Below are 18,594 nucleotides of genomic sequence, written 5' to 3' on the forward strand. Positions count from 1 at the left end.
ATAAATGCACCATTTTAGCCCTTCGGTAAATGGTTGCCTATATCAGATATAGAAATGAACCTTCAGGGGTTTAACATTTACCTTTTTCCTATTTTGGTTGCTCAAAAATTGGCAATGTAGAAGGATTTACCAGGTAACCAAACAGACAGATTGATACCATGAGGTAAACATTAATGTTAGCATGCTAATGATGCTAGCATGCTTTGATGTTAACCAACATACTTTAACATTTTAGGGTTAACATCTCCTCACTAAACACAAAGCACAGCTAAGCCCTGATACGTGCAGTTATACAGTGATTTAATTAAAGAGCAAGGTGTCGCAAATCTTCTAAGCTTTTTTTTAACTAAATGACATCTCCCAAATGTGAGCTAATGCTTATTTTATTTTTCCGTTTTTTGTTTTTATCAATTTTTTCCTTTATACATACATAGCTCCGACTTACAATAGTACTTTCTAAGTACATTATATTATATACCCTGCAACATTTTCTTATTTTCTTCAGTTTATCCAGATTCCACCCTAAAAACCAAGTCAAGGAGAGGACTGACCAGAGGGCTGTTTCTGTGAAACGAAACTGGTTCACACAGAGCACATGCCTTAATTGGCCAGCAAGTCAATATCTGTTTGCAGCATGTTGGCATCATTAGCGACTGATAAGATTCTGCACTTCCAGCAAATTCAATTTAACACTATAACTTGGTTTAGTTTGTCACATATCACCTCTAGCTATTTGTCTTGGTGTTTTTTTGTTTTTTCTATTAAATCACATTGCAGTCACACTCCCCACTTTTAAATAGCACAGTGTCCCTGCTCAAATTTGTTTGGGAAGCATTTACATGACTACCCACAGCCAATATAAACTACTTGAGGCCAATTTCCCAAGAGCCTAACAAGATCTAAATTGTCCGGGCTCTCAGGCAGCTTTTCAGCCCATATCAACCTCTCTACAGGGTTTAAATTATTACCTTTTTTTTTACTGCAGGTGATCATTATTTGAGAGTATACGTATTAAAAGTCAGTATAAAAGTATTTGCTATTAAAAAGCAAGGTTCCAGAAAGCAGGGCCTTACTCTCCAGCGATTCTGTCTTTTTTTAAACATACAGAAAATCAGTTGCAGCTTTCAAATGTGGTTCTTAACACATGCACACTTCAAAGCCTAAACTCAGACTCAAACCCACAGGGCCTTGTATGTTTTCGAGCCTTACATGCTAGAAGATAATGATTCAACACAACATGAGTGGAGCAGAAACCAATGGAGACGGAGAGGGGGGCGGATTGTGTGTAAAGGATGGAGAAGAATGAGTGATCTGTTCTGTGGAGATACCAGTCGATACATATGAATAATTACTGTGTTTCAGATGCAGAGGGGAGCCAAAGGCTGAGGGAAAAACAGAGCGAGAGGAAGTAAGAGAAGAGGTGTAAAGATAAGATATCAGAGCTGAAAGAACTTGAACAAACCACAGATTTTTCCGGGGATGGAAAAAGGGTGTCACCAAGGATTATACATGAAAATCTCACAAAGATAAAAGGCCCAGAAATTTGGAGAGACAAAGCATCAAAGGATGAGATCACTTTGTCATTCCTTTCTCTTTATCTTGTAGCAACTTGCCTTTTGCAATTTGTGCCATTACTTCATTGCACAGAAGGGTTAACGATCTCAGAAAAACCCACTGGGAGCTTTGAGTGAGCACGAAAATAAAGTTGAGAAGTTGGAAGAAGATTATAAGTGTATGAAATAATATCCAAATCTCTCATGAGTTTGAAAGCTGTCCAATATTCATTATGAAGAGATCTGATGCCTTTAATACAGATCTATTTTGAAAAAACCATTATTAACTTTGGTAGGTGTCTTGCCTAAGGGCCTCAGTCAGAGAGTGATCATGAGTCTACATTTTTTATAGTTTGCACTTACCCCTTTATTACATGCGTGGACTGCTGATTCCCCTGCTCGCCATAAAGAACAAGCATCCAGAGAGGTTATGCATGCCACCCCCTGCTCTGTAAACAGAAGACAGCCAAACATGAAGTATGAGTCGTTTAAAATTTATTGTACGTAAAAAAATCACAATTTGAAAAGAAAAAAAAAAGCAGCTACTGGCATTGCTGAATACAGAAAACACTTGAGAGATGTTGAGTAAGTGGAAGTTGACTTTTTTATTTATATTTTTATGTATGTATTAGGTGGAAACTACAGTTGTACCAGTGAGTCTGTGAGGCTGGCCTAAATGCTAAATGCTCACATATTAATATTTAGCAGGTGCAATTCCACATCTTTATTTTTGCTAATATTAGTAAATCAGCACTAAGGACAATTTATAGCTAATCAAATATAGCTTGTTTTGATCAAACAAATATCTGTTATTACAGAAACTGGATTGGAGGGTGGCGAGGTTTTGCAGATGCATATGATGGTAACTTTTGGGACGTACAACAATCGTGACAGTGTAGAGTGACTCGCCTGCAGCCAATTGGCAAACGTTGGAAAAAAATGCATATTACTAAGAATATGTATTTCCTACAAATATGCACATATTCTTTTTTGCCTTTTATTAACTCGTTGACCAAGACTTCCTAGCAACTGCTTTGGTAGCTAGCAGATTGTGTCCCGTAGTTTGCATGAAAGGCGCCAACTTGTCCGGAAACACTTGGCTACTATCCAAGCTGGAGTGAAACTGTGAAAAGTGCGACTCAAACTGGAAACCCACAGGAGACCGTATTCCTTCAAAGTAAAACTTGTGCCTCTTGAAACATGTTAGCACAGCTTTTGCTTTTAAGGATGTTTTCCATGTCCGGTTTGTGTCAAGTTTTGCCACTGCACGGCTAGTAGTTAGAATTAGTTTGCAGACAGGTCAACATCTTCTATGTAAACTACTATCGACTGAGGCTTTTAATGCAGGGGACAGATGTAATCTAGCAGCATCCAACAACCAATATGTCAAACAACTCTTTCATGGTATCACGCTAACAGCGTCACAGCTAACAGATTGACTAGCACTAGCTATTTATTTTGATTAGGCTGTTTATTTGTCAGCCTGATGTGATATTAAATAGGGTGCCAACTTTGGTTAGTCATTAAAAAAATAAAATCCTGGATTCTAATCCAGTCTGTGTATTCTCTTTATGGATTCCTTCTGATTACTATGGCTTCCTCCCATAGTCCAAAGAAATGGGGTTACACTTTGGCAAATCATTCAGACATATACCGCATGACTAAATTGCAAGCTTGCTTCTGTGATATCTTCAAGAAGTGTTGAAAATGAAGAGAAATGTGTATATGGCCTCATATTAGATGCACCATATTTGCAGTCAGTCCTCCCCTCCCTGTCCTGACTGAGCAGAACTAACAGGATCAGACCTGCTGCTTAGACACAACAGGGAAGCTCTTTACAGATTCACTCAATCTGACACAATTTCAACAATTTCACTCCTACTAAGTACCATTAGGTACCATCACGCCTACAGTAAACAAATTGACTATTTTAGATCATAAAAGTGTGTGTGTTGGGAGGAGGAGGCTGATGCCTGTGGGTAGGAAGGGAGAAAAAGAGCAGATATAAAAAGTAATTTAGAAAACAAGGATTTATTTCTGGATTAAGTTGACACACAAATGTGGGGTCTATGCTCATATTTCTGGACTTGCAGTCATGAGACACAAATACACATAAATGTGTGGAAGCATTATTCAGAGAGGAAAATCACTTGAAGCAAAGCTTAGATTCTGTATTAAGAGCGACGTAGCAGGCAGCGACTGCTTTGCAAGCCTAGAAAACCGCTTTATAGTCAGCGTCATCTTTTCCTATTCGAGCCAGGAAGCATTTTAGCAGTGGTATGTTAAGTAATGGCACTCATTCAATATACAAACTCTTGATGTCTAATATTAAATAAAATATGCATGACAAGATTTTTATAAAACACGCACACACACTTACTTAGCCAGTAAAAGTGTATCCCTGGATGAACTGTTATTAAAATGAACCAAAGAACAAGCCATGAAAATCCCAACTGATTAAAAGAAGATAATGAACAGCAAAATGCCTTGAAAATAAACCGCTTACTCCAGTATCAAATTACAAGACAATAACGTTGATTATATTACAAATAAATTAACTCAAGTTCCCTGTTGAAGGGCCCTCACAGGCTGCCTCATCCAAGCTTTTTGTCAGTCACTCCAGAAAAGGAAATGCAATCAAGTCAGTTATCCCCCCTGCCCACAAACATACCTCTACCATGTGCTTGATTGTGGAAATATTTTCAAAAGCACCACCCACTCGCGGACCAGAAGGAACACTTATACCGCATGCCTATAGGATTGAGCAAGAGACAAACTCCTGGAAACAAGTGGAGACGGTAGCATTTTGTTCCTGAATAATATTAGTAATCAGGATATTCTGACTAAGCTAAATGTCTCTGTAAAAATTAAACACACTAAGCAGCTAGATTAGCATAAAGACTGGAAACAAGGGCGAGGCAGCCTGGCTCTGTCCAAAAGTAAAAGTTTTTTTAGGCGTATTTTAAGCTGCTCCTTAATCTCCCAAGGGATGGATCCGCATGTTTGATTTGGCACAGATTTTCCAGATGCAGCGCTCCCGTTTTCATCTGGGCTTGGGACCAGCAGTAGAAGTGAACTAGCTTGTGGCCCACTAATGCTGGGTTTGTGTCTCCTTCCAGTCAAGGGACCTTTCACATGTACAACCAAAGTGTCAACCACTACACCAATGGACCAATCTGACATCTAAAATCAGTTTTAAAGAAATAGTCGGGCATCTGACATCTTCTTGGTAGCAGGTATGTAGTTAGTGGTACCACTAACTTTACAAGTCCTCACAGTAGTCTAGCTTAGTTTGGCATAAATACTGGAAACTGGGGAAAACGTCTAGCTCCACATCTCTGTCCAAACGTCCTTAAAAATGGTATCTATAATGTTCACGCCTTCTATATTGTTTGTTCATTCTGAAATGATGATCCCAGTTTTTGTTTCATTCTTTTAAAATCTTCAATGCGAAAATGACTTTAGTTGTTCTCAGTGGATTTCCTAGCAAACAGGGATAAACTACAGCTTTAAAACTAAAGACACGAAACAAAGAGCAGAAGGACGTCCGGCAACTTCACATAAATTCTCGACGTTACTGTGCGTTCTGGTTTGTTTGCGAGAAATCATGATGTATTTGCAGACTGAGCCGATGGGAAGCTCGTCTCCCATTAAAGTAAAGCCTGAATCAACATGTGAATAAAGCTCCTGTTGCGTTAACATTGTTTAAGACAAACAGAGCTATTGTTCTCCGTCTCTGCCATCTGTGGACGGTTTAGTGCCAGCGGGTGGGTCTGCGGGGACTCTTGTGTGTAGACGGTGAAACAGACTGACTCGGCTTGAGTTTATAGACTCGAGATGTAGATGTGGAGGCCAGGCTCCGTGCACTGACAGCACAGAGCGGGCAAGTTAGCGCAGACATCCAGATATTTCTACCTGTATATGAACATTTCGCAGATTTTCTAAAGTTAAGACAGTTCAGGGATGTGAAAGCTTTTTTTTTTTTTGTCTGTGTCTTTAAATGACAGGCAGAAGTGGTTTTTCAGACTATATAAAATAGTCTCATTACTGGTGTCATGTTTTTGTTTCTTTTGAATTTAGAGCCACTGGGGACCAGAGGGTTTCATGTCTTATTTATGGGGGAGGTTGAACGGAAGGGAGCGAGACAAAAGCTTTACACAGCAATATACATGAATCAATTTCACACACTGAACATTGTTGCAAACGTGACACACTCGCACAGCGGGGATTTAGAAATGTGGGGAGTATGATTCAAACCACCTCAGGCCAAATGTTTCTTCTGGTCATCCAGATTTTCCTTGACAGAGCGTGTTTCCCAGCATCGCATGGATGAAGGAGGGTGATGGATGCAGTTTGTCCTGCTTCACACTGAGATATGCGAACTGTTTTTTTTTCCCTTTCTTATTCATCCTTTATTCAAAGCCCATGCAGTTGTGTGTGTGTTTTTGTCTGAGTCTGTGAATGCGCATACATGAGGAACGGATTAGTCACAAACAGTGTAAATTGTTATGCTTAAAGAAAAGCCGCAGCTGTGTACATCTGGATCCAGCTGTTTCTCTTCACTCGTGCTTCAGCCTTGAACAACTCAGTGGCCAGTGACAGAACCAGCTGAGTTTCCCATGAAGCGGAGTAAAAAGAGTGGGAATTTGAGCTGATGTGCACTTTTGTGCGTCATCATGTTTAATCTCTGGGTGGAACGTTCAAAAAGCAGAAATCAGAGGATTAGAAATTCTAAAGTTGGTTAAGCTGAATTGTGGCGCAGGGCCCTTCAGCGAGATGAGCTCTCAAGATTTGTGAAAAATGTGGGAGCTGCGCTATATTTCAGTGTTAAAGTGGCTGCATATCAAACAGTCAAATCACCATTACCAAAGTTCATTACCACCAAGTAAGATTTAAACACAATTCAGCTAAATTAGAAACACAGTTGCAGCACAGTAATGTTTTGTGAGGGGAAATTAAAGTGTGCTAGAAAAATTACTCAATCAACAGCAGAGCCCTACAGCTAGAATTTATTCAGCAGCATAAATACGGCAATTAATGCTTAGTATGTGGTATGTAGATAAAACGGAGTCATATATGGAGCACAGAATCTGCAAACATAGGAAAGATCTGCCATATGTTAAATAATAATGTATAGAAAATGTCTGACACCACTGCAGTGGTAGTAGTGCAGCCTCACCTCATAGCAAGTAGCTCCTGTCTTTGAATCCACTGGCCGGCTGTGGCCTTTCTGTTCTCCTGCACCTTTCACGGGTTTGCATTGGGTACTCCGGCTTCCCCTCATTGTGCAAAGACATGCATGTTGGGATAACTGGTGATTTTAAATTGGCTGCAGGTGTGAAAGATTTTATGTCTCTATATGTTAGCCTGCATTAGACCGGTGACCGGACCTGAACCAGAGAAGCGATTAAGAGAACGGATACAAAAGATGGCCTTCAAATTATGCCGCAAGAACAGTTTCATTTCGATATAAGGGGAAAGCATTTGGAAGAATTGAACATGACTTATTGAGATGTGGGATTTAATTAAGCTGTTTAGTGATTAGACTCCGATGACCCATCGTGGGAGAACGGATTGTCAGAGGTGATAGGAATAATGACAGGACCCACCCGAATTTAGACACTAGTGGTGAAGATGAAGATGGAGGCTTGGATGGAGCTCTGTTACCGGGGTGAGGCAGTGATGGGGAGGAAGCGGGTTGCATGAATGATGCGATGATGTCAGCACTGAGTTTGATGGCGTGGGAAAGTGAAAGTGACTTGAAGAATAGACTCGCAGCCCAACATCCAGGCAAGCAGGCAGATGAGTGATTACAGATGCTCATAAACTACATTTGTTCAGATGAAATTATTAAAAACTGTATTTATTTGAGTGCAATCAATAAAAGAAGTAAGTTCTGCTTCTGTAGTGGGTAAATTGTGGCATGAGGATAACTGGGGACAAAATGTGAAGCAAGCAAAGTTGAGTGAATATGATTTTTGTAGGCTCTTCTTCTTTGTGTCGGTGCCTCCGTCTACAGAACATACATTATAGCAGGTCTCACTACCATCTTGTAAATCTTGCTGCTTTCCTTCTGTTGCAAATCACTCCTGACATTCATGTCTGCCCACTCCACCCTGCCTGCACTTTCTTCTTAACCTCTCTTAATGAGTCTGCTGCTTTAGATTGATATGATTTTTGTAGGCAAAATAAACAACAGTGCTTGCAGATAACACCATGCTGTTTGTTATTTCACTGGAATTCAACTTTCTTTCCTATTAATTCATTAAATTGTGAGGCTTTTTTTCTAGCTTCTAAAGTGCTTCTAAAGTTGGCTAAATTACCCAAACTACTTCTCTTCGCCTTTCTAAAGGGAAGCAAATTTTAAGAACTACACGCTGATGCAGCTGGACGAGGAGTTCTCTCGGGGGCGGGGTCTGGACATCGGCGCCCGAGCTTGGAAGGGAGGCAACGTGTTACTTTTCTTCTGCGACGTGGACATCTACTTCACCGCCGACTTCCTCAACACCTGCCGACTCAATGCACAGCCTGGTGAGATGACTGCTGTAAACTCCCATGAGACATGCGGCATGCAAAACACTTTAATGACAAGACAAAATGCCAACTCTGGGTATTTGTAACAACCCTGGTGACAGATTTTTATAATTGGATTTTCAGTTATCTCAGGCTGAGTTGAGTGGGCCTGTTAAGTTTTCTTCTTATTTTCTATTGTGTAGTAGTAATGCACACATTCCCATCAGATTACAGCTGCTTCATCTAACAGTTCTTTTTTTCTGCATCTCAGGTAAAAAGGTCTTCTACCCGGTGTTATTCAGCCAGTACAACCCCAGTGTGATCTATGGAAGTCCCGATCGTATCCCAGCAGTAGAACAACAGCTGGTAACACACACACACACACACACACATACACACACCTTCTTTTCATCCCTTTTTCAAACCCTGCCACGCACTTGTGGAAAATACCACACTCAGCGTGGCGCTGCATTGCAGAACAGTTTAAAAACACTTCACCTCTCCAGTTGCTATAAGTGGACAAATCCTGTGTGTTGGACTAGTATTTCTTTCCACACGCTGTTTAACGCTCGCTTATTTCCTCCTGTAGGTGATCAAGAAAGACACGGGCTTCTGGAGGGATTTCGGTTTCGGCATGACCTGCCAGTACAGGTCCGACTTCCTCAACATCGGTAAATATGACGGTTATTTACAATCCTGACACGGGCATCGTGCCCATCGGCGCATCTTTGCAGCGAGGAATTGGTAAACAGTTGCTCCTGGGGGCTGATTATCAGGTGTTACGTAACGCAGGGCGAAAATGGTCCTCTGAAAATGTGCACTTTGCCACTCTTAACGGCGCCACCGCTTAATGGATGTAAAAAAAAAAAACCCTCACGGCCCAAATGGTTCAGTATCGCATTACTTTTCTTAACAGGGAGGAGATTTTATTATATCACTCTGCGTGAAACAGCTCTGAGCTGCAGCAGCATATATTAGCATATCTCATCGCCCCGTGTCCTCTCCATCTGTATATCTGGCAAGGAATATTGGCTCTGTAGACAGATTTACATCAATTTAGTTTGCCTCCAAAGTGAAATCAATTAGAGGCTACTGTGGAACTCTGAGTGCTTTATTGTTTAGGGCCCACACACATGCACACACATTCATGCAAATGTCCTCACTTAACTATGCCAAATTGTAAAACACAGCTCCAAGGCCAGGAGTGTTGTAAAAGGATAGTTTGGCATTATGGGGAAATAGTAATGTTAACTCACTTTATGTTCCAAGTTGTATTCCACTTCATGTATTTATTTATGAGCGCGTATCCCAGAGCTGAAAACTAAATGGGATCTAAAGAAAAAAACACAGAAGACATTAGAAACAGAATGAACAGCTAGCCTGGCTCTGCTGAGAGATGATTAACTAACACAATATAAAGATAAATATGCAGTAAAAAAAAAAAAAAAAAGTTTAAAAGAGTTTAATTGATGCATGGCAAGTTGGCAGATTATTTTACATAAACAGAGGCCAGCTGTTTAATCGTTCAGCGGTGGAGCCAGGCAGTTTTTAGAGGAGGGGCAAGGATGAGACCTTTAGTCACATTATGGTGGTGCAGAAATCGATGTTTGTCGCATCATTATTGTCATTATAAGGATGTAAATACACTCATTAGCCATGTTATTAGGCACTCCTTGTTAGTATCAGGTTGGGCACCCTTTTTTCCATCTGAACTGCCTTTCTTCTTCCTGGCACAGATTCAAGAAGGTGCTGGAAACATTCCTCAGAGATTTTGGTCCGTGTTGACATGATAGCATCACACAAAAGTCTGCACATCCATGATGGGAATCTCCCATTCTGTCACGTCCTGAAAGTTGTTGACTGGATGGAGATCAAGTGACTGTGGAGGCACCGAACTGAATGTCACGTTAATGAAACCAGACCAACCACACGCATCAAGGCAAAGCGTGTAACAGACACGCTGGTCCGCCGTGTCCATTTCCCCCTTTGGATCTCTAAAACGTAAATGTACATTAGGGCTGCCACAAACGATTATTTTGATAGTCGACTAGTCACCGATTATTTTTGCGATTAGTCGACTAATCAGATCATCATCCATTGAACGTAAAAGTACAGCTTATTGCACCAGCAGCATCTGCTCTTATATAACTATCATTAGCTTACAGCTTTAAGTGTTTAAGGTCTGTGCTAACTAAAAAATAAAGACAAGATGATAGTTAATTGAATTCTAATTAAATGTGCAGATTGTTTCGGTGGAGTTTAATAAACTCAGCCGATTTACTCAGGAACAAATAAAATACTGAAAAAAGCCAAACAATAACATTTTTAAGTTATCTAAGTGACTTGTATATGTTTAACCTGAGTAGGGCGGTGGGTTTGAAAACGATCTGCCGGGAGTCCGGTGCTCTCATGGCCCCCGGCTAGCTATCGAGCTAGTGGGTAACAGACGCCTCCGAAAACGTCGGAGCGCTTTTGAAAATATGTGGTGTCTTGATAAACTGAGCAGATATTTGAGGTTTACACAGCTACATTCTCGCCTGAAAATATGTTAAACGTTTATTTTGTGACCCAGAAAGAATAATAAGAGTAATATTAAAACTAACTAGCTGCCGCCATTGTTGACAACTGCGCTGGGCCGCGCTATGAATTCTGGGACACAGTTTCTTCTTCTTCGGGGTTTAACGGCAGCTGGCATCCTTGTACATGCAGTGCTGCCATCTTCTGTTTCAGTCCGTTATTACACTCTTAAATCCTGCTACTTATTCCTGCTTTTGGGATCTTACAAAGCTTCAAATGACGCGTCGACTATTAAATCAGTCGTCGACGATTTTGATAGTCGACGTAATCGTGACTAGTCGACTAATCGTGGCAGCCCTAATGTACATGCATGCAGAAGTTGCAGTGATCTGCAGTAACAGCAGAGGGAGAACTACCGGTAAATCTCTTAGGAAAAGAAGGAATGCATGTAACGTCTTTGTAGACTGATAAAGTTTTATTTCCAATTTCATTCGTTTAAAAAACAGCTTTAATCCAAAGAGCATGAGATGGGTGGAAAGAGGATTTCCATCTGGGTAAACAACAACAACAACAAACTGAGAAAAACAATTACATCCTAATTATTTCCACTCAGCTGTAAAGTGGGTGAGAGAAACAAATAATGTGGTAAGTGGGTCTGCTTCTGTGTTTGTGTCACAGATTTCTAAAGGAATCTTTAAAATGAGACGGGGAACAACGAAACACGTGCGAGAGCTAAACACGATTAGCGTCCACAGTTTCCTTTCTCACCGAACTCTTGATGTGAAATGAAATTATGTGTCTCCCCAAACGTATTTCTTTATAAAAGCATAATTTAGTGGTTCATGTTTGCACTCTTTGTTTCATCATAAGGATGTCCTTTTGTTTTTTTTAGGCCACGAGTGCACATTCAGAAACAAGCACAATGCATCCATTTGTGCAAATGTTGTGTCTTATCTGTGTTTGCCCCTGCAGCTTGAATTTAAAACAAAAAAATGCAAAATAACAAAATAAGGCAGACAGGGAGAGACGGCATAAACAAAATAAAACTGCAGGGAGGTACAAAGTGCAACTGAAAGCAGGCACGAGGAGTTCTGGCGTCTAATGTGACAGGTTTAAGATCGCCTGGTCACAAAGTCCAAATGTCTTTTCTGTCCCCACAAGAAACAACAAAACAAGGCCGTGGTTATGATCACACACCACAAACTCTAATCAGATTTCATAATCAGCATCCAAAAACTCTGGAACTAAAAAAATGTTTAGAAAATTGTAAAAATAAAATAAAAATTTTTTAAAAATGCGGAAAGTTTCCTATCGCACGCTCTCCTTCTGTTCTGCCCAGGAGGTTTTGACATCGACATCAAAGGCTGGGGCGGCGAAGATGTTCACCTCTACAGGAAGTACCTCCACAGCAACCTTCTGGTGGTTCGAGCGCCGTCGCGAGGCTTGTTCCACCTGTGGCACGAGAAGCACTGCGCCGACGAGCTCCCGCCCGACCAGTACCGCATGTGCATGCAGTCCAAGGCCATGAACGAGGCCTCGCACGGCCAGCTGGGGATGCTCTTCTTCAGGCACGAGATTGAAGCTCACCTCCGCAAGCAGAAACTGCAGCAAAACTCGAACGCTAAGAAGACTTGAATGCTGGAGTCAGCGGCTGAATTACGGTGGCTCTCTGTGCAATCGGAGCTGGTGAACCCAGCTGATCTGAACTTTATGCTTTAAGCGGATTGCTGTGAAATGCTCCTGTTTGCTGTCTTGCTGAGAACTATTGAGATGGTCTACCCGGGAAAATCCCTCCCTGTCTTGTTGGGTTAAGTTTTTTTTGTTCATCTTTTGGTTGGGTCTGTCTAGTTCTCTTTTACCTGCATTTCCAGTCTTTGCACTAGGCTAATGCAGGCTTAAGTCTGTCTTGTCATCTAACTCACACCTAGAAAACAAACACGTGGTTACCAAAATCTAAAGCTTCTCCTTTTAATGACAAGATGTGAGGACTTTGTTTTTAAGGACTCAACATAACAGAAACTGTTTTGTCTGCGCATCTTCACTGTTGAAGTGGAGAGTCGGACACTTCCTGCAGCATCCATCTGTACTGTAAGGTGCTTTTCAGCGCTCTCCAGAAGAAAACGTGGAGCCTAAAATTTTGAGCTTTAAGTTGACTGCGAACTGCGTGCCTTCTGTGAATAACTCCTGAACACTGTCTGCTCTGGATGGTCAGTAAAACTAAGTGATCCTTCCTGCAGGTTTTATATAAATTGGGGAACACTGCCACCTAGTGGGCGGGGGTTGAATAACGTGCTTGTGAACAATTAAGGACTTTTATAAAGCCTTAAATGGTCTTGTAGGTTGTTTTTAATATATACATATAAATTATTGTTTATTGGTCTTCTTTGTTTTATTAATATTTTTAATTTTTGTAAATGCTACAAGCTTCAGGCAGTGTTTGGTGTAGGCGTTTCACTTTTGTAGTGAAGTGAGAGTATAACATGAATCACTTAATTTCTGGGTGTTTCCCAAAAAGTGTGGCATATACAGATGGGTTAGAAATGACAGGAAAACCCAACACAAAGTTATGAATCTTAGTAAGTTAATTGACTGCCAGTTGTCAGGTGTCTGTCTGTCTCACACATTGGTCCAAAATATGTGTTTGAGCAGGCTGAGATTTGGAGACTTTGAACCCTCGTGTCCTGTAGACGGGGATTGTAATCACATCTGGATAGACATGTTTCATTAAGCGATTGAAGGTGGTGCGCTGGCTTGCAGCAAGATTTCCCTCTAAGTAGGGATGAGTGGACCATTAGGCGTGAGGTTGAAATGCCCGTCACAACATAAAATCACTAAATCCCCTCGCTGTGGGGTTCTAGCATTCAGGCCTGTACCGGTTTTTGATGCCAGACATGAGAATGGGATCAAGGATGACTCATCCGGCCATGGCACTTATTTCCACGTTTCTGACAAATAGTGCTTTAGTGGGTTTGTCCACAAAAAGTTCAGCTGTGCATTCATTTTGATACAAACCACAGCAGCATCTCTGTCTGTGTAGCTGATGATGGATTGTTATGCTGATGTCGTCAGATCGCTGACACTCTGCCACCTGAGGAAGAGTCGCTCCGTTTGTCTTGCACACATCAAATATGCGCCATCAGTTGTTGTTTTTAAACCTACCCACTGATTTGTTTTCCCACTCTGCTAAATGCAGATGTCACTTTAGTCACTGTTCCCTGTGAAACACCAGCGAGTCGAGCAGTCTCGGCGACCAAAGCTTCCTTTCTTCTTCATGCAAAAGCGAAATCAACTGGACCTGCCCACCATCTTTTAATTTGTAACCCATCTTTACATATTTATGCCCACAGTGTGACTAAAGATCACTTCCTTTTTAAATATTTAAATTAAGATAGACGTGAACATGTAGGCTACTTTGTGTTTTCATTTACTTAATTTGCGGCCACATAAATTAATGTGATAAAATGTAAATGTAAATTATTGACGATGACTCAGAAAGTCAGAACGGGACTTTTAATCTTAAGGTTTTTATTCCACGTGACTCAAATGTGACAAAGATATGAAAACTTGCCAGTGCAATACTAAAGAAGAAATGTGACATTACACATGTTTGAGTGTAGTCACAGAGATACACAGAGATACCTGACTTGTCTTTTGTGTTTTATTTTACACAAAATCACATTCTTCTGTGTGAAAGTCATTCAGATGATCCTTTTATATTTGATTCTTTTATGTTCAAGATATTTCTTTCACTCCATGTAAATGAGCTAAATAAACATTTGTTTATACTTTATGACTTTGCTTATGTCATATTCTGTAGTTATCAAATCCAGTATACCTATAAGATGGTTTGCATTACAGAAAATATTCTTTTTTTCTACTTTCAACCGTATTTTGACACGTGTAATAACACAGACATGTTCATCTCTGTTTAGTTCTTTCTTATGTGTTAACTCTTGATCCAAAATGTCCAGTACAAATACATTTTAAAAAGTAAAAACAAAAATGTTAAACAGAGAATATATTATTACAGGATAATACCAAATAATGCTATTTATGTTTTTTTTTTTTGTTTAGTTTGCTTATTTTCACAATAAATGTCATCTAAGTTTTTACGTTTTTTCTGTTATTTGATCATTTTTGCAGCGTCTGTTTTTCTTTCATTACACTGCTTTTTTTCTAAATGTTTTATGTCAATAAAGACATCAAGGCAGAGCCAGTCGTATGTTCTTTAAAGGTTAAATAAAGTCCTCTTCGCCATATTGATTAAAGCAGTGTTTCTCAACCAATGTGCAAGATTATCTGGTTTCATCATGCTAGGCCAACAAACCATTCGGGGGTTTTTTTTGTTTTGTTTTTAAAGGGGGCATTTGCATCACAGAAGAGCCAATGATGGTTCTGATATCTGGGAAAAAAATAAAAATAAATTATATATATATATATATATATATATTAGGGGTGCAACGATACACACAAAAAAATGTTCATGCCTTTTTAATTTGTCATTTATTAAAATTATAAATATATATTTTAACTCAAAAGTACAGTTTTTAAATTTAACCCTAACCCTTGTGCGTGTTTTTTATTTTGACAGCGAATGCGCACCTGCAGACCACTTATGTGCAGCCCTGGTTATATAGCTCATCATATTGCAGCCACAGAAATTCTTTTGTCCATGAAACCATAAAGCTGCACTTTCTTTTTGCCTTATAGTCTGATTTGTCATAACTTTTCCGTTTTGTGGTAAGCTTTTCTTTGGCTGTCACTTCTTCACCCTGACCTGTCTTATTTGGCTCAGCAGAACTGAAATATATATCCTGCTGCTTTTACACACGCACTCACATAACGCTCAGCGATTCTCTGGGCGATCAACCTCTCACATGTTTAAGCTGCGGGAGATTTCACTTGTCATGTTTGCGTAGTAAGCTAACGATTAATAAGACGATGTCAGAGGAATTGGTGCACAAATTATCACCACTCACCAATCAGTACTGTCGCTCTCTATACACAGTTCGCGCGATTGCAAAGTGAAAGCAAAAAAACAAGCGCAAATATGTCACATATTGACAGTGGCTCACCGATGCCAATGACATAATTACCCAGCTACATTTCTGAAAGAATGCAAAAGCATTGACATATATTTTTCCTTCCTACAATAGCCCGACGGGCAGGGCAGATATCGATTTTGGTAGCCCGACTGGAAAAATCGCTAGCCCCAGGACGTGGGGCTAGCGATATTGCGAGCCCTGTATCTGATGGACTACTTGCACTAACACTTCCGCGTTCTATGTAGTCCTGCCCCAGTGCTTCCGGTGCGGTTAAACCATGGCGACGTTCTACACTCGCTGCCTACAAGAGCTCCCAAAATTGAACATCACCGATGTTCATCGGATTTGCAGAGTGACGACTACCCCCGCCAGCAAATTAGATAAAGGATTTAAGTTATATGCTGCATCATATATACACAACTACGAAGGTAAGAAAACGTAAATTAACCGACAAAGAAACGCTAGCTAACGTCAAATGCAAACACTACGTTACTCCGCTATGTCCTTCATTTGATGTCAGTTCTCTACATTACATGTTTTCTTAAACGGTGTTTTATGTCGTCCTAAACTATAGTTGAGGTTTTCTTAACTAATGTCACTTTTGTAGTTAGACACTGTTATAATGGCGTTAGGTAGTTGGCTAACTATGGAGGTAGTTAACTACCTAATGCTACTCTTGCTAAGTGTAAAATATATATGTTTAAGACATGCTGAAATGAGTAATACAGAAATAATGCTAATGGTACTTGTATCTTTATTCAGTGTCCAATAAAGACAGGTTGTCAGGGGAGGTCGGTGTGAGAGCCCTGTGCTACAGGTCAATGAGGAAGAGTGAGGCACCACACAGACTAAGTGTAGGCAGGAAGCTGTGTAAAGTTGTTAATCCCCGTTCAGTGGGGTTCAGTTCATTTAAGCATTAGTTAAGTTCATTCCTAAAGGCCCATCAACTTGAATGTTTTCCTTGTCTCCCTGCTTTATCACTCCTAATTTGACTAGTCAGATAGTTAAATCAACGTGTGTTTGGGTGATCAGAAACATTTGACAACAAGTTAATACTGCAAATATACACAATCTAAGTTATTACAGTTATCAAGCATGGTTAAGTTGTTTTAATAGGGAGAGAAGGAAACACTAAGCATTCAGGAGGGTGCGTAACCATAACACTGAACTATGTTCCTGTTCGGCTCTTCCATGAAGATGTTACATTTTTAATTTTCGTTCTTTCTTCTTAGATTAAGCTTCTGGATTCATCGCCGGTGATACTGACACATAGCCAGTGCTCCTGTGTGGCAGGCGCTGTTATGTGCAATCACACAGTGGCACTGCTCTTCCAAACAGCACACTACTCACAACTCAGAGTGCCGGTTGTCCCCCCTGTGCATAGCTGCACGGAATCTGAACAGCAATGGCACAAGCCACGGACAGTGGTAATTTAAATGAGGTTAAAGTTTTTGAATTAGTCCATGTTTACATATGAACAGCAACACCATCCATAGTAAATGTGTCTTCTGTTAGGGTGTGAAGCCAGGACCCATCAACTCCATGATCTTCACTAAGCCGGTACCAAATAGAATGGCCCAGACTGGAGTACGGTAATTACATTTGTAAAATTTGGTTTCACGTGTTACAAATGTATGTTGCTATTTTTTTCATACATACATGTGTCAGAATAGGTATTAATTTACATACAACATTACACTTTCTGAAGACGGCTAACTCAGTCATGTACATATACATCCCAGTCTCTAACTTATGCACCACTGTTTTACACCTTTTAGTTTTTAGTTTAGTTGTTGTTCAGTATAACAACCTTCTTCCTTACATTATTGTCATTGATGTTTTCTTTAGGAGTGGCTTCTACAGAGGCATGGTGGGTCCGTTACCAGATCCCTGCTTGTTCAGAATAACGGAGGCATATGCAAAATTTAATATTGAGGACAGGCCACTTGTGACCACAATGAACATGAGACCTGACAAGCCCCTTGTGGAAAGTGCCTTTGGGCTGGTGCAGGAGGGCAGTGTTCTGTCATATCAGCAGCCGGTTTTGACAACCCGGTACATCACACTACACCGCGATGCACCACCAACACCGCACTTGCCTCTGGAGGGGTATGACATCTTGCCATCAGATTGTGTGTTTGTGTGCTCAGAAGAAGAGCTTCTGCATCTGAAAAGCTTGTCTGTAACTCTGGAAATGGCTCACAAAATAGAGGAAGCTACACGTGAGCAAAGCTCTTCGTCTGAGTGGCATCAGCTCCGCAGGCCCAGAGTGACTGCCTCTAGGTTTCGGGAGGTGTGTCACGTCAGAGGCCAGAGCTCGGCCGAGTCACTAGCAGAGCGTATATTGAAGGGAACAAGGCAGACAGCAGACATGAGGAGAGGAACTGAGATGGAGCCTGCAATAGCAGCAGAGTATAGTAGGCTAATGAATGTTAACTACTCACCCTGTGGTCTGGTCATTCACCCCATTGCTTGCTGCATCTCCTGATGGTGTTGTTTTTGACCCCAATGAATACCCCCAGTTTGGCTTCGTCGAATTCAAATGTCCCAATGTACAAAACTTTATTGACTGCAAATATGTGCAGATGGAATGTGGTACCCCTAAACTAAAAAAGAGCCACGCATATTACTGGCAAGTGCAAGGACAACTGCTCATCAGTGGGATGCAGTGGTGTGACTTTGTTGTGTGGGCACAAGAGGACTACCTAGTGCAAAGAATATACATGGATACAGATGTGCACAATGCAATCAGAGAAAAGGCAGACTATTTCTTTTTTTACATATATATGCCAAGATACCCGTGTTTGAAAAAATGAACAGTAAAAACATAGCAAAAAGAAAAACAGATCCTTCAGGCTGGCTGGAACAAAATAACTGATGTTTTATTTTCAATATATTTCATGAATTCTTTTGTTGTTACATGTTACTTTTATGTGACATCAATAAACTGTTATTTAAGCAATGGC

At 40.5% G+C, this 18,594-nt stretch overlaps 2 protein-coding genes across 5 annotated transcripts in view; both read left to right on the forward strand.

The window, feature by feature from the left end:
* csgalnact1a (chondroitin sulfate N-acetylgalactosaminyltransferase 1a) overlaps positions 1–13,698 on the forward strand; it is a 37,226-nt gene extending 23,528 nt beyond the window's left edge. For all 3 annotated transcript variants that reach the window (XM_085414151.1, XM_085414152.1, XM_085414153.1), the window contains exons 5-8: positions 7,906–8,084; positions 8,338–8,432; positions 8,656–8,737; positions 11,923–13,698. In XM_085414151.1, coding sequence (XP_085270277.1) covers positions 7,906–8,084; positions 8,338–8,432; positions 8,656–8,737; positions 11,923–12,218 — 652 coding nt within the window. In that variant the 3' untranslated portion in view covers positions 12,219–13,698. The remainder of the gene's footprint in view (positions 1–7,905; positions 8,085–8,337; positions 8,433–8,655; positions 8,738–11,922) is intronic.
* Positions 13,699–15,841: 2,143 nt separating this feature from the next.
* On the forward strand, positions 15,842–18,590 carry LOC146666239 (uncharacterized). Of its 2 annotated transcripts, XM_085414155.1 has the most exons (5): positions 15,842–16,056; positions 16,391–16,482; positions 16,861–17,055; positions 17,144–17,220; positions 17,477–18,590. In XM_085414155.1, the coding sequence occupies exons 1-5, from the start codon at positions 15,906–15,908 to the stop codon at positions 18,114–18,116; spliced, it is 1,155 nt and encodes a 384-aa protein (XP_085270281.1). In that variant the 5' UTR covers positions 15,842–15,905; the 3' UTR covers positions 18,117–18,590. The 2 variants fall into 2 exon arrangements, with proteins under 2 accessions (XP_085270281.1, XP_085270280.1); XM_085414154.1 differs by lacking the exon at positions 16,391–16,482 and having other exon boundaries at positions 15,884–16,056.
* Positions 18,591–18,594: the final 4 nt, after the last annotated feature.

Source organism: Rhamphochromis longiceps, linkage group LG7, assembly GCF_057381845.1.
Source record: "Rhamphochromis longiceps isolate RC_006_pf linkage group LG7, R_longiceps_female_GT1.1, whole genome shotgun sequence".
NCBI classification, from domain to species: Eukaryota; Metazoa; Chordata; class Actinopteri; order Cichliformes; family Cichlidae; genus Rhamphochromis; species Rhamphochromis longiceps.

Coding starts and splice junctions, on each gene's coding strand:
- LOC146666239 (XM_085414155.1), top strand. CDS start 15,906: ATGGCGACGTTCTACACTCGCTGCCTACAAGAGCTCCCAAAATTGAAC. Junction 16,483..16,860: donor AGGCACCACACAGACTAAGT/GTAGGCAGGAAG, acceptor CTTTCTTCTTAG/ATTAAGCTTCTGGATTCATC. Junction 17,056..17,143: donor GGCACAAGCCACGGACAGTG/GTAATTTAAATG, acceptor GTCTTCTGTTAG/GGTGTGAAGCCAGGACCCAT.